Here is a 15,588-nt window from a genome sequence, read left to right on the forward strand (position 1 = left end):
GAGTCACGTGACTTAGACGCCGGTTTCAAGCGTTAATACCATGGAGGTAGAATAAGGGGAGATGGTGCTATAGTCTGTCTGTAAACTCAAGAGCGAGCAGCGCTTTTGGTGGGGGAAGTGGCCTTTCCCGGAAGAACGCTGCCAGCGGCCTACAGGGGCACCCAAAATCTGTTGCCCGTTATCTGTCTGGCAGTGTAGATCGGCGTGCAGTGATATACGTCGTTTCAGTTCGTGGGATCTTAGTTGTCAGTGTCTGTGAGTTAACTTTGTACACTTACTGATGTACTTCGATATCTGGAAGTGATGGATAATCGTCTAGCACTGCAAGGAAATATGCAGAATACTAGGAAGAGGAAGTATTTGTGGAGTAACGAGCGTTCGATCGTCTCTAATGCTATTATAGCTTGTATTAAACAGGCGACCCAAAAAGAACTGTTGGCTAATATTACCAGTCCCAATTAAAGGGCTGAAATCTATGTAAACGTCAGCCTCACCCAGGGCACATAAGTAAGGAACGGAAAAATAAGCCGCATGGTTTACTCGAAACGCCACCAAGGAAAACTGATTATTTTGGGAGGAAATCCATCGTTATAGTTTCAAAATCACGTAAAACCTTTGATGCTTATGGAACACTAAATCTGTATCTCGGTCACTATTCACCTGTTCCTAAGACATATTGCTTAAAACATGTGCGCAATAGCTATTCTAAACACTGCTGAAATTTCCTTCGAAACATGTACACCGATTCTGAACTTGTATGCAAAAAGCTTGACATTCGAGGTGCTTTCAGATATTCATTTTTATTTTTTGGTAAGAACTTTATTCGTTAATCTACAGTAATGTTATCCTCTTCAAAATATTCCCCAATACATGCTATACACTTATGCCAGTGGTGTTTCCCAATTCCCGAAACACTTCAGGAGCTGTTTCTTCGGGACAGTTTATATGTCTCTTTAACTGTGCATTTTTAACCTCATCCATGCTTGTAAAACAGCTGTCTTTTAACGTCTGCTTTGAAATGTTTATACCACTTGTCTGCCCTTGGTTTACTCATAATAGGCTCACCAAAGGCAATATTTACCATTTCTAAAAATTTCATACACTTTATTCCTTTCTTATGACAAAATTTAATACAGATTCTCTAATTTATTTTTATACAAAACAAATAATCTTTGATGCTACCAAAACACATGAAACCTTTCTGACAGCTGACAATATAGTAAATACCCAATATGCATACCATTGTACACATACTTTTGAGGCATGTTTACAAAGACAGTGACGAAAAAGTAGTGCAAATCGGACTAATACAACACACAAAATTATAAATTTCCGCTTACTTTTTAAACACTCTTCGTGCTGCAAGAATTGTTCAGTTTCAATGTAGTACTTCAAAGAAAACTTCTACCTCTTGGTAGAAACACAAAGTAAGAACAGGCCTTAAGTTGTACAGACTGATTGCATTATATGGGGTTCGTTTCACGAATAGCAATAGAGGAACATACATTCACATGAACAGGCATTCGGTTATATGTTTGTAGTATAATCCTTCCGTTCTTACGTTAATAATATTTACTCTATGATGTGTTTCGGAAGAAGCTATGGTTTTTTGTATTCCTTATGATCTTAATGCATTTGTCTAAAAATGAACGCAGCCGAGACGTATCTGTAGGTGGCGTCGCCACAGATTTAAAGCGCGCGCCGTGGCAGGGCCGGTACTACGTTGTGAAACAGCCTGTAGAAGCGCCCTGTGACGTAGCTGTGTTGGCAGAGTGGGGACTCGCTCGCTCACTCTTCAGTTTACCGACAGATTATACAGACTTACGCTGAACGTTGTTTTGAAGCCAGTGGGCGGGGCCTGCCGCCATCTTGGATCCCCCCAAAACATTAGCAGACGAGGTTTACAATTGCTTCTTCTTCGTTATTTCTGTCGTGTGCACGCGATATTTGTTTTATGTACTAAATGTTACACTGTTTTAATGAACAACACACCATAAGGAACACTACTTCAAACGTTTTTCTGGTCTTAAATGCGTATTCGATACAGTAATATGACATGAAAATATGACGCTTCTGGCCTCAGTGCTGTAATTCCTTTCTGTTTATACACTTCGAATAACCTAGAAGAGAAGTATGTGCTATGAAAAGCGTGCTTTCGTAATTCATTTCTATTCACTTTCATTGTGTTTATGTCGATAATTGATAAAGCCAGAACTCCAAAAGCTATGATTGATAGTTTAGAGGCACTGAGTTGTAATCGTTGCATTTTCAAGTCAAATGCAAATTTTAAATGTTAAAGTTTGCAAGAAACTTACCTTATTTACTTTGGTGACCCATAAACATATGCAGGGATGATATAAACAAGCCAGCTGTCATTTCAACAAAGCCAAAGTTTCGTTAAATTACGAAGGAAAAGAACTGAATTTAAGATTCTCAGGCCCATTATAGTTTACAAATTTGCTTTGTTTTTAAATTGTACCTGCCAAGTGACTTTCAGTGTGGCGAATAACAGCAATTTACAGGGTAACACGACAACACAGTGATTAATGTAATGATCTAAATAGCATGAACTTAGATAGGGAATTTTATTTAACAAATATGTAACCCTTTAAGTACTTATAATTTAACCACTGTAACAGGTGTTCCACACATTTTACTGAAGATTTAATTAACTACATGTAGTTACTTCACTCTTATATTAAATTATTGCATTTTAAAACATTAGTAAATGGTGAGTGTGATATTCCTGTTAGTAAACAATTGAAATTGCAAGAAAATGTGTGAAAAGTGCAAACAATTCAGTGTTTACCGTAATAATATGTGCTTGGTGTGTCATATTGCCGGAAAAACAACCGAAATAAAGACTAAGGACATAGAAAAACGCTATAAAGACATTGCCTGCATAGCAACCACGTCCTACAACAGTGATATGAACGTGTTTCTCGATTCCGGTTATTGCTACTGTGAAAAGCGAGCTCACAAAGGAATAACATGTGTGGAATGTAAAACAATATTTCATTTTCAATGTGCAAATGCGAGTTCAAAATGGAAAATATGGTTATGTGCAAAATGTGATCAAAATGAATTGAATAGTAATCTTAAAAAGGACTGTAAAAACGAAATCATTATGGCGTTAATAGAAGAAATACGTACATTAAAATACAAATGTGATGAACTTTCATATATGATAACAGAAAATCGTAGTACAACTCGCACTGATAGAAGACTAGATCCTAGCACCCAAGTTTCAAATGAGGAAATTTCTTCTCGTTGTAAAAGATGCAAGAAAAATGTGAAAAGTGGTGTGAAGTGCAACCAATGCTGCATACTATTTCACTTTAGATGTGGAGAAGTTGATCCATCCCTTATAGAAGACATGAAATTGTTGACAAACTGGAAACGCGAGGAATGTAGGACAAGACCTAATGCTATAAGCCAACAGGAAGTTTACCATAGAGAATTAACAACAACAATGGACATGCAAAATAACGAAACACCGTCCCAGTCCACAGGGCAAACACATTTTCAGAAAAGCAGCACAGGATGGATTATGCCTCGAGTGTCACGTAAGGTAACAATCAACACAAAAGTGAATAGTTATCTTAATCTATGTACAATCCCTGAACATGAGAATACATACTCAGCTCTAACTCATGTAAACAATGACAGTGATCATCAAGTGACAGTCCAAAGAAGACATACCCAAAACAAAACTGTGATAAAACAATCTCATCAAACAAACACAAAGGTACTACGAAAAAATAAACACTATAATAACCTAAAAGTTTCTCAGACAGTTTTGGAAGAGGGTTAGCTATAAAACTGAAAACAGATGATACGGCAGGAAGGTTCAAAATTCAGGGACTAGTAAAACCAAATGCAAGATTAAGCCAAGTTGTTGACAGTGTTGAAGAAGAATGCAAGAATCTATCATCAAACGACTATGCAGTAATTACAGGAGGCGCTAATGATGTGCATCAAGTTGCAGCAACAAAAGCACTGAAAGAGCTGACACATACCAATGTAATAGTGGCTAAAATACCTCACCATTATGATGTAATAGAACAATCATGTGTGAACAACGAAATTAAAAAGGCAAATAACCCCTATGATTCAGTATGTAAACATTTCAAAAATGCAACAGTGATTGACATGAATGATATTTCAGATTGCCGCCACACCACAATTGTGCCCCTTCGCAAACTGTGTCACTGTAACAGAGCTTGTCATACAAGCCATGGTCAGCATCTAAATGGGTTAGGAAAGTCACTTCTGAGCAAAAAAATACTTGGGACTGTAAGAGAAAAATTAAGCTCTGCTAATGAAACAATTTATAGGCTTCAGTTCAAAGATATGGTACAGGGAAACTCCCAGTAGTGACGAATTCTAACACAAGTTGGATTTGGTCACAACAGTTTGCAAGGGACAGTAAAGATAATGCGACAGAAAAAGCAACAAGTATTCCTCCCAGTAACAAAACAGATTTAATGTTATTTCATGTTAATGTACAATCCCTAAGACATAAAGTTAATGAGTTACAGTACTTGGCAGACAAAATTAACTGTAGCATACTGGGTATTAATGAGCATTGGTTGCATAACTCAGAAATAGATATGTGTGTACCTTATGGCTACATGTTAGCCACAAAATATTGTAAAACAAATATTGCACATGGTGGAGTTGCAGTCTACATCAAAGAAAACTTAAATCTGCAGCATTCAGTGATAGACATACACAAACATTGCATTGAAGGTGTATTTGAAGTAGCAGCCATAGTAATGCATACCCAAAAAATTATCATTGCTACTGTGTACCGTACACCAGCCTCCGAGGAGGAAGTTCTTATAGAAAAACCAATTTCACTAATCAAATTATTCACTAAACACAAAAATCACAAAATTTTTATTGCAGGTGACTTCAATATAGATATAAGGGAAAGTAGAAAGAATGTAAATGACATGGTTAACACCCTAAAGGCACTAAACTGCTACTGTATAAATGAAAAACCTACTAGACTAGATGCATGCCTTGACAATGTAATTACTAATGTAAATCAGGATCAACTAACGCATGATGTGATTAAGTTAGAGTTATCTGACCATGACGGGATATGGGTCAGAATGGGCAGTACGAACCCAGAGAGAACTAAACAGTTAGTCACTTTCAGAATACTAAAAGAGAGCAATATTGTATAATTTAAGCATGAAGTGAAGGTGGTAGATTCGCGAAACACACTACACAATATAAAAAAATCTTGATGAATGTTTATCTATGTTTTTATGTATCATTACAAATTCAGTAGATAGCCACTGTCCACTTATCACAAAAAGATGCACCCCTAACAACAGAAAAAAAGCTCAGCACTCTAACAAGTGATACACTCCAGAGCTCAAGCAAATGATGACACTGCTACGTGTACTAAAAAATAATAGTGATAAAAATGAGGAAGCCAGGAGACACTATGTGACCCTTAAGAAGTTGTACAAATATGAAATAAAATCAGCTAAATGTAAAGTAAATGATGAATATATTGCAGGCTCAAAAAATGCCTGTCAAGCAGCTTGGAATATAATAAAAAGTGAAATTAATATGAGCAAACAGGAAGCCACAGTGCCTATAGATTGCAACATCCTTAACGAATATTTTATAAATTCTGCCAACTCTTCTTCTTCTTCTTTTGGTAAAAATAATTCTGATAATACTTCAGCTGCTGTAACCCCTCTTAAACAACAAGCACCAGTAACCAAGAAATTCTCTTGGTCAAAAATCACCTCCAGCCACATCATAAAATCCATAAAGAAACTTAAAAACTCAGAAACAGAGGACTATTATGGGCTTAGTAACAGTATTGTTAAACACATAGCCACTGCAATCTTAATGCCACTAACATATCTAACGAATCGCATAATTGAAGCAAAAGTAATTGAGAACTGCATACATATCCAAATTTACAATTATTTTAAAAGTAATAAATTATTGAGTAAGAACCAGTTTGGCTTTCAATCTGAACTATCGACAACCAAAGCAGTTGAATGCCTCCTTAGTAATATATATGAAGGATATGAAAATAAGAAACTCACTTGTGCTACACTGTTAGATTTAACAAAGGCCTTTGACTCTGTCATACATGAAATAATGATAAAAAACTAGAACATTATGGTACTGTAGATAAACCATTACAATTTTTTCAATCATACTTAAGCAATAGGGTACAATTAGTAAAAACAAACTATCAAAAGTCAACACCCATTAAAGTAAAGAGAGGAATTCCACAAGGCTCAGTGCTTGGCCCTTTCCTGTTCATTGTTTACATCAATGCCTTCTCAAATTATATGCCACACAACAATGTACTGTATGCTGATTATATGACACTAATGACAGATGGAGAATATATGCAAATGTCATAGAATACAACAAAGTAGTAACTGAAATGAGCAGTGACTGGTGCAGAGCCAACCTATAATCAATAAACAAATTGAAAACTGAAGAAATTTACTTCACCCTGAAACCAATTGAACATAATACAAAAAATATCAAGTTACTAGGTTTACATATAGATCAAAAACTTACATAGGACAGACACACAAATTATCTATGTGGCAAACTTGCTCGAACTCTCTTTCTATTACACAAGCTGAGACACGTTATCAGTAAAAATCTGCTAATCTCCACGTACTTTGCTTTTTTCCATTCACAACTGCAATACGGGGTACTTCTTTGGGGCAAGACAGTGGGCTCAAGTACCATCTTCAACTGGCAGAAGAAAGCAGTCAGGTGCATTTTAGGACTAGCACCAAGACAAAGTTGCAAAAATCATTTTAAAGAACTAAAGATAATGACACTACCTAGTATATACATTTATAATTGTTTAATATATGCTAATGAGAACATAAAGAACTTTAATTTACGATCTGAAGTGCATGTTCATTATACTCGAAATAATAGTAACATAGACCTACTATACACAGGGCTGACATTAACACAAAAGAGCCATAAACACCTTGGCTTGAAATTTTATAACAAACTCCCAAAGGCTGTGAGCGAACTACCAATGAATAAGTTTAAGTAAACAATAGAAGTGTGGCTCAAATGTACGCCATACTACTCACTTGATGAGTTTCAAAACAGTGACACAAAAGAGATATGCTAAATGAAACAAAAAACTGCCATAAGAATTATACCCGTGTGTTTGTGACAGTACTGTACCAACAAAGACTTTTTACATGGATATGTAAGATGTACCATAAATATATCTTGATACTATTGTATAATTAACTGTTATTATTTATTACTATTATTATTATTATTATTACTACTATTACTATTGTGAATGAATAATTGTTGTATTATAAATATTACTTTGGCATGCATATCTGCTTGCCCTGCACAGGCACAATTATGTACAATAATAATTATTGTAATTTAAACGAAATGTATTGAACACACTGATGATGCCAATTGTATGGAAAACATACTGAAAGGCAAATAAAGATTCTATTCTATTCTATTCCATGATATTTCTTGCCAGGGCTTTTCAGTTGCTTGGGAATAACCAAACAATGAAAACCAAGTGTATTGCTCAACTCCAGAGAGCTCTTCACGTTGGAGTGATAATAAATCTAAAGTCAAATCACAGAAATAAAACTATACTGTAAAACTTTACACTGCATCAGAATTTCAAGTATATGCATAAGAAAATAGGTCTTAAATAAGTCCACTTACGAATGAAATGTGATTTGTATAAACTTTAGACTAAAATCAGAATGATTAATACACCCGTAAGCGACGCAAGCCGGCATTTTTTTTTATCAAAACACTTCACGACTACACGGAATGAAACCACCAGAAGCAAATGTTTTGGGGTAGCTAACATGGCGGATCTTCACTTGGGTTGTCTTCAAGTTTGTGACGTCATGACAACTCCTCTTATTTTTACCTCCACAGATAATACGGCAGAGATAGGGACATGCGAGAAGCGTCTCGCGGGCCCCGAGGAATCATGACGTCATATCATGGCATGACATTGTCTCTCATGCAAGCCAATATCGGTGGTAGTTTTCGAAACGCGGATATTTTTTGAACATGGCATGCTGATGTCTTGTGGATTTGTGTATGATGGCAGGATTTGTGTGTGTTAAAGCTTTTCAATCATGGAAAAAAATTGATAATACTTGCTGCAAAAGCACGTGTTTGCAGACGAGAAAGGATAGTTTATATTCCAGACAATGGACGGTAAGTAATTTCCGTTAGTAATCTTATCATGCGCAAGAAAAGTAAAATGTATGGTAAATCTACAGAAATTTCATTCTTTGTGCCTATAGTATTCTGATGCATTATGTTACTCAGTAAAGTTTCTTTCAATGCATCTATGTGGATTATTTGTGGTAACGGCGTATTCTCATAACAAATGGCTTCGGTATTTAAGTTGCAATCATCGTAACTTTTTCCTGATCAAAAATTGTGTAGTAACTGTATTCTAACAGAACCTGCACATTTGAAAACTTTTGAATGTTCACAATTAATCATTGATCATAGTCAGTATTTTTGACAGTAAAATAGATATGAATTGCAGTGACTGAATCCAGATTTGTGAGTGGTGTAATGTGTTTTTGTAACGGATGTTTCAGAGTTTCTGAAGTGAAAGTCCAAGGAAGAGAAGACAACGAGAAGTAGCTTTTTTGTCTGTTTCATGGTTTATAGGCCTACTGGGGAAACTCGCTATGTAAAAAAACGAGTAACGCATCCAGCTTGGTACCTCTATGGTGATGTGGAAATCCGAGCATTGTTAATAAAGAAATTAATTGTGTGTGTGTCTTTTTTTTATTCCTTTATCATGTTGCTTATAGTAGACCAAATTTAATTAAAATACCCAGGTGATAATTTCAACATAAATTGGACTATGTGCATAGCTGCTTCTCACAGGCAAAGTATAAATATTCACCATCCTATGGCATGCGTGTTCACTAGTCAGTTATGGCAAAAGAAATCACTGACTCAAAGCATAATTTGCTTGGTAGACATAATTGGAAATGGCCTTTTTAGTTATAAGTTTACATTATTAGATTATAGTACTCGCTGAGAGATTATCTTCTGCATTTCTTGGCCCTGACATGATTAGGTCTGGAATACAGCATTAAGTGTGCTGCTCTGCTGTCAGCAGCATGGTAGTCAATGTGTTAAGCAGTCGTTTAGGAACTAGTGTGAAATATATGCATCTGTACAGCCTTGGTTAAAAGATACAGCTAGAATGCTAATTACTGTTTCAGGAATTATCCTTTACACAGTTAAATATATTATGTTAAATATGTATCTAAAACTGAATTCATGAATAACTTTGTAGTCATTTAAATAAAAATACCGCAAACCGAAAAATTGTCTTGAAATGGTAAGGGATATCAAATATAAGTAAATATTTTTCCTCGGTAAGATTAAAGTGTAAAATTGCTGATACCTGGTTGTTACCATGAGATCAGTGCTGGCCCCAGCAGAGCAATCTGCTGTGACCACCGGCACCTTCATGCCAGCCAACGGGTTAATACACAAAACAGGGCAGTGCAAGACTTGGTCCGTAATTGTCATTGGTTGAAGCAACTAAAATTAAATTTCTGAGGTATGCATGATTTAAAATCTTTGCATTGAAATGGAACTGACAGTGTGTAATATATTTTGCAACTGAGAATAGATAAAAATTTATGTGGGAATATATTTCAAGAAACCCTTTCAAACCAAACCTGACAATTATGTTGACACACCAGTAAACCCACCTGAATGGCACACTGGGCTACACAAGCATTAGCTGTAGAATAGGTAATTCACACAGAAAACTTTTCATACAAATTTTATTGTAAAGCACACTGAAGTTAAGGGAAAGATGCAATGCCTAGATGAGATAAACATGTACACACAATAACTCGTTTTGCTCAGATATATGGAAAATTAACTGTAGTATTATATGATGTATAACATATATATGACATATAACACATCTGAGGTGCAAATTTGTGGAGAGGAGAGATTGCATTGAACCTGTTGTGTATGGTGCATATTTTGTTGCAGTGCTGGGATGATGTCATCCAGATTTCAAAATTAGGGGTCTTGTAATGAAACTCTCATCAGTTTTAATATTTAAAAATAAACACGCCTGAAAAAGGAAGCTGAATAGGACTTTAAATTAAACTGCAAAAATTTTCTTGTTTTGCACATTCACTGCAGCTGACACTTAAAAGCTCGTGGCTAGTAGCTCTTATTGACCTTTGTGTCAGCCACAGTAAACATGTTGAAGATTTTAAAGTAACAAAGTAGTTGTTGACATTCTGGTATTAATGGATGGCAGCAGGAAACACAGCAATGAAATAATGTGAATGACTTAAACCAGGAATTAAACAAGTCTACATAGCTTTGAACACAGTCATTTCACACTTCTTAGTCACTGCATATTTGTGTGCTATAACTAATACAGCAACCTTTCATTTTCTCATCTTTGATCTGGGACACATGTCACATCTTACTTATTTTCCTAGAGCAACTCTAGGTTTACTAGATCCACATTTCAGAATTCTGGTAATTGTAGTCCTACTTCATGCTGAAAGTGTGGGTTGATAGCTGTCTCTTCAGATATGATCTCATCAACTGCCATTTCAGAAACTTGAAGGAAAACTGTGATTATTAAATTTTCTGTCAGTGATGAATATATCACTAATGTATATACCACACAAATATTCATGATGCTATAGAGTAGTGCAGGGCCATCTTCTGGAACACCTGCTGGGTAGATTAAACAGTGCACTTCACATCCAGTGCATCAGTTTCTTCATAGGTAGTATCATAGTACACTACTATCTCAGGCTTGATTGTTGCAATGCTCAGTGAAACAGCATTATGCCTTGGAGACACTAAACAAACAGTCTTCTTAAGTTTTTGAATGAAGGATATAAGTAAGTAATATATCCAAAAACAATTAAGTTTTACATTTTGCTGTAAGAAACTCGTTTGGAATCTTTCCTTTTATTATTATTTTGTACATGTGTGACCTTCTTGTGTCCTCTTCCCAGTTTGACAAGCACATCTGATTTACTTAATGAGGATATTTATGGTTACAAACAAAAAAAAAAGAAAAAACATGTGGTGAGCCTAGGAAGTAAGCACAATGATTTGGACATAATAGCATGTTTTAATAAACCAGATGTTTCAGTTATTACTGAGCACTGGTATACCAAAAAAGAACCTTATTATGCACCAATTAACAAAAATTTTCTGCTTGTCTTTCAGTAGGGATATCAAACCTTATGGTGATGTTGCAAAAAGTGCCAATAGTTGGTGCTCAATTCCTTACATGTTGAAGGTGTTACTGAACTTTCTGCGATAAGCTATAGATGGGAAAGCTAATCTCTATCAATTGCTTGTAGAGAGAGATAGTAAATACTCTGGGAAAACGGCTGGGTATTAGTGCTGATAATTGTTCACAGTTTAATAAAACCTTATCTAACACAAATCAGTTTTCACTCTTAAGAATGGCGAGTGGCACACACTGATCTAAAATTACTGACACGTAACACAGGGTACCCAGGACTTAGTACTGGGATACTTTCTTTGGTCGATTTATGTAAATGACAAAATACTGCTCCCTAAATTCAAGGATAGTTCTGTATGCAGATGCTACATCTATTGCATGCATGTGTAAAGGTCATGAGCAACTACAAAAACTATGAAACTGTATTACAAATGAAATAATTCAGTATTTCTATGAAAGTCATCTCATTGTCAGCACAAGATAGCAGCAGTAATGGATTTTCACCCCACAAGACAGATTTTGAAATTCAGTTGTGCGCTGGAACTGATATTGTCATCAAAGAAAACTACTGCTTGGTTACAGTTAAACTTTCTATATTTAACATCTTATAACATGGAAACTACTTACAGTACAAGAACACAACTTGGTAGCATTAATGTCAAGGACATGAGGAAGAGAAATAATGCAGAATCAATTCAATTGAAACACTTTTAATGTTTCCAGAATGAGAAACATCCCCAAGGCTGTGACTAAGCCATGTCTCTGCTATATCCTTTCTTTCAGGAGTGCTAGTTCTGCAAGGTTCGCAGGAGAGCTTCTGTAAAGTTTGGAAGGTAGGAGACGAGATACTGGCAGAAGTAAAGCTGTGAGTACCGAGCGTGAGTCGTGCTTCGGTAGCTCAGATGGTAGAGCACTTGCTCGCGAAAGGCAAAGGTCCCGAGTTCGAGTCTCGGTCGGGCACAGAGTTTTAATCTGCCAGGAAGTTTCACTTTTAATGTGCTGCTATAGTACACCACACCAGTACCATTACTGGTGACGGTGATGGAGGCTGCTATGAAAAGCTTGCGATTTTATTCAAATCTGATGTGGCAAGTTAACAAAACTTTTTATCCATGTGAGTAAAATTATTGTGTAAAATTGATAGTGCAGCTTCTTACAGAAGTCTTTTTTCAGGGCCCTTCGGAGTCTTTCACTTACATGTCAACATATTTACTCCCTAATAGTATTTGTTGTTCATAATAGGGGTAATTTTACTCTGTTCAGTGAAATGAACTTGCAAAATACTGGAAGTAAAAACAATGTCCATGTAGACTATACATCCCTGCCTACGATTCAGAATGGAATATCACATTCTGATCGAAAGTCTTTAACAGGTTGCTGCTAGACATCAGGCAGAAAACTGAAAATCCTAAGGTAATAAAAAAATACAAAGTAAAAAAAATATTTTATTAGCTTCTCCTTCTATAATTATAATTAAACATAAAGTTTCGACTCACGAATGCAATTTCTAGTTAATGTTAACACCAAGGTTCAAATTAACAGGATTTTAATGTTACCATTATATGTACAGCTGACAGTAGTCATTGTAAAATTATGAAATGACTTGTACAAAGTATGAGAGAAAAACAGCACTTAAAAAAACCAACCTTTCTAGCTTTCAGGGTTGTTACTTCCTTCCTCTGGGAAGATGAATATAGTTTGTGACTGGAAATGAGGGGAAGATCACTTACACCACCCGTATAGAACAATTATGTGACACATTCATGAGTACTGCTCCAATGTTTGAGATCCAGGTCAGATTTAAGCAACACATTGAAGCAACTCAGAGTCTGGATGCTATATAGGTTACCAGTAATTTCAAACTATGTGTGAGTATAATGAAGATGCTTTGCAAGCACATGTGAGAATCCCTGGAGGGAAAATAATGTTCTTTTTGTACAACACTATTGAGAAAATTTAGAAGGCATGAGAAATGTGGGCTCGGATGGTAGATAGCCTTTCTTCCCTCTCTCTGTTTGCGAGTGGAACAGGAAAGAAAATGATTTGTAGTGGTACAAGGTACCCTCCACCAGGTACCATTTGGTTGCTTGTGTAGTATGTATGTACATCAAAATACGGAAGAAAATTGTGACTGCCAACTACATTAAGAAGTGATAGTTGAACTAACCTAAGCTTTGTGATTTACTTCAAATGTTTTGTCCCACTGATACACTCTGACAATCAGTGACTTGCATCTATAGCAGTCTTACAATTTTGAGATGTCAGTAGGCTTACTGCTTAGATCTATTAATATTCCCTCATTCAGCTCTTTTTATCTTAAGATCACTTAAACTGGATTTTTGAGAAACTACATACAGAGAGATGTGATTGGCATATAGCTGTCTGTTTACAGAAAAACAGCGATCAAAATTTAAGCATATCGGTAACACACACTGGGCAAGAGCACATATCTGGGCTAGAGCACTATACTGGATTTCGCCCCCTTCCCCTAGAAACCTTGGCTGGAGTAATAACTATTTGTAGCATAGTCTGAGGTCTACATTAGGTTGAAAAGCGATAATTTCGTCGACAGTTGTGGAACACAGCGAATGAGAAATAACGGTTGTGATAACAGACAGACGTGTGGCTTTGCCTAATATTTGTCTGCGGCGTATTTAAATGCACTTTCCCACATTTAATGCATTTCTCATAATAAAAAAATGAAACTACTGGGTCATCCCCAAAAAACATATATTAGAAAATGAACAATCATCCGACGTGTTTTGATGCATATTATTTACAGATATCGTACACAAACTGGAAAAATGCAATGGGCGTTCCACTACGTATCCTTTACCACATTTGATTCGTTTTTCCGCATTTGCTACTGCTGGTATGGGTTCAAAGACAAATTCGTGCTGCAAACGTCTCAGTGGTAGTTAGCCTACATTGGTAAGCTGCAGTTCATGCGTTAAAAACATTTATACACATTGTCCTCAATGCGTAATATGTGTAATGCTATAAATCACTCTGCCTTTCGACCAATAATTTGTTATCAGTTGGCTTCAATCAATCACGTACGACTCTAATGTGTAACTTTGACTACGCTGCGGATTATTGTGTCACCATAATCCAGATTATTCGCATTCAAACCTTCTTTCCACATTTAATTCTGTTAATGGAAGCTTCATTCAAACAATCTGGATTGATTTAACGTTCCAAAACAATAGCTGATGGCAAGTCTGTACAAACGCTGTGGCCAACGTGTGACGTCAATTACGTCAACAGAGTTGTTTAACGGTCTAGTCACCAGGCAGCGCTGTCACGCTTTCGGCCTTACTGATGACGTCATGAAGCGATTCCTCGGGGCCCGCGAGACGCACGTGACAAGCGCGGTCAATGTTATATATGGTCTTTGATATGGACGCTTTACGAGAATTCGGCTGTTTTTCTCGTGACACTCGACAGAGACAAGTTGCCAGCCACAGGTGGCAGCAGCTGTGATTGTGCTGCGGCCCCCTCCACGCAGCTAGGCCGCCGCTCGGGCAGAGCAGGGCGCAGCGCGGGACAGGCCAGTGTCGGCCAGACCGACCTGCCGGCGGACGTGCGGACTGAAGAAGGATGTGGCCGCTGCCAGCCGTAGCCGCGGCCTGCGTGTGCGCGCTCGCGGCCGCGGCGCTGTGGTTGCTGCGCCGGCCACTGCGGCGCTGGCGGCGCCTCGTCGCCTTCTCCGCGCAGCTGGCGGGCCCGGCGCTGCCGCGGCTCTCCCTGGGCGAGGGCCCGCTGGCGGCGTTCGCGGGCGCCTGCCGCCGCTACGGCACGCCCTGCAGGTGGGTGGCGCCCTCCACAGGCGGCTCCCGCCAGACAGTTTGTCGCACCTTGCTGCAAGTACTTGTCAGCTGGTGGAAGTTTCTCTCAAACTTGCACAACTTATGTGTGTTCGATAGGCACAAAGACAGATGAAGCCCAACAATTTTACCACGGGAACCCATAAACGTATATACATGGGCACAGTCAGCCAAGGAATTGAGGAAAAAATTAGCCGCTTACTTTGTTCCGCCAGAACAAAAAGTAGAATGGCAGTACAGAGTCTTTAAATTTTAGCTGCTTTTTAATCTCGGCGTAAACATAAATGAACTGCATTCGTAATAAATAATGTTTGCATTTTTAAGAGTAGTTAAAAGGTGGTCTCTTGGTGATCTAGACCAGGGGTCTCCAAACTACGGCCGGCGTTAGCTGGCCGGACACCCCCGGTATTCGGCCCGCCAAATATTTGAGGTTCTACCTATACTGCTAACAATTGAGTTTCGAGGCCGACC

The 15,588-nt window shown here is 37.5% G+C and overlaps 1 protein-coding gene across 1 annotated transcript in view; it reads left to right on the forward strand.

The window, feature by feature from the left end:
* Positions 1 to 14,890: 14,890 nt before the first annotated feature.
* Positions 14,891 to 15,588, forward strand: part of LOC124711493 (cytochrome P450 4C1-like) — a 187,127-nt gene continuing 186,429 nt past the window's right edge. Inside the window, exon 1 of the mRNA XM_047241603.1 lies at positions 14,891 to 15,099. Coding sequence (XP_047097559.1) covers positions 14,891 to 15,099 — 209 coding nt within the window. The remainder of the gene's footprint in view (positions 15,100 to 15,588) is intronic.

Source organism: Schistocerca piceifrons, chromosome 8, assembly GCF_021461385.2.
Source record: "Schistocerca piceifrons isolate TAMUIC-IGC-003096 chromosome 8, iqSchPice1.1, whole genome shotgun sequence".
Classification (NCBI taxonomy): Eukaryota; Metazoa; Arthropoda; class Insecta; order Orthoptera; family Acrididae; genus Schistocerca; species Schistocerca piceifrons.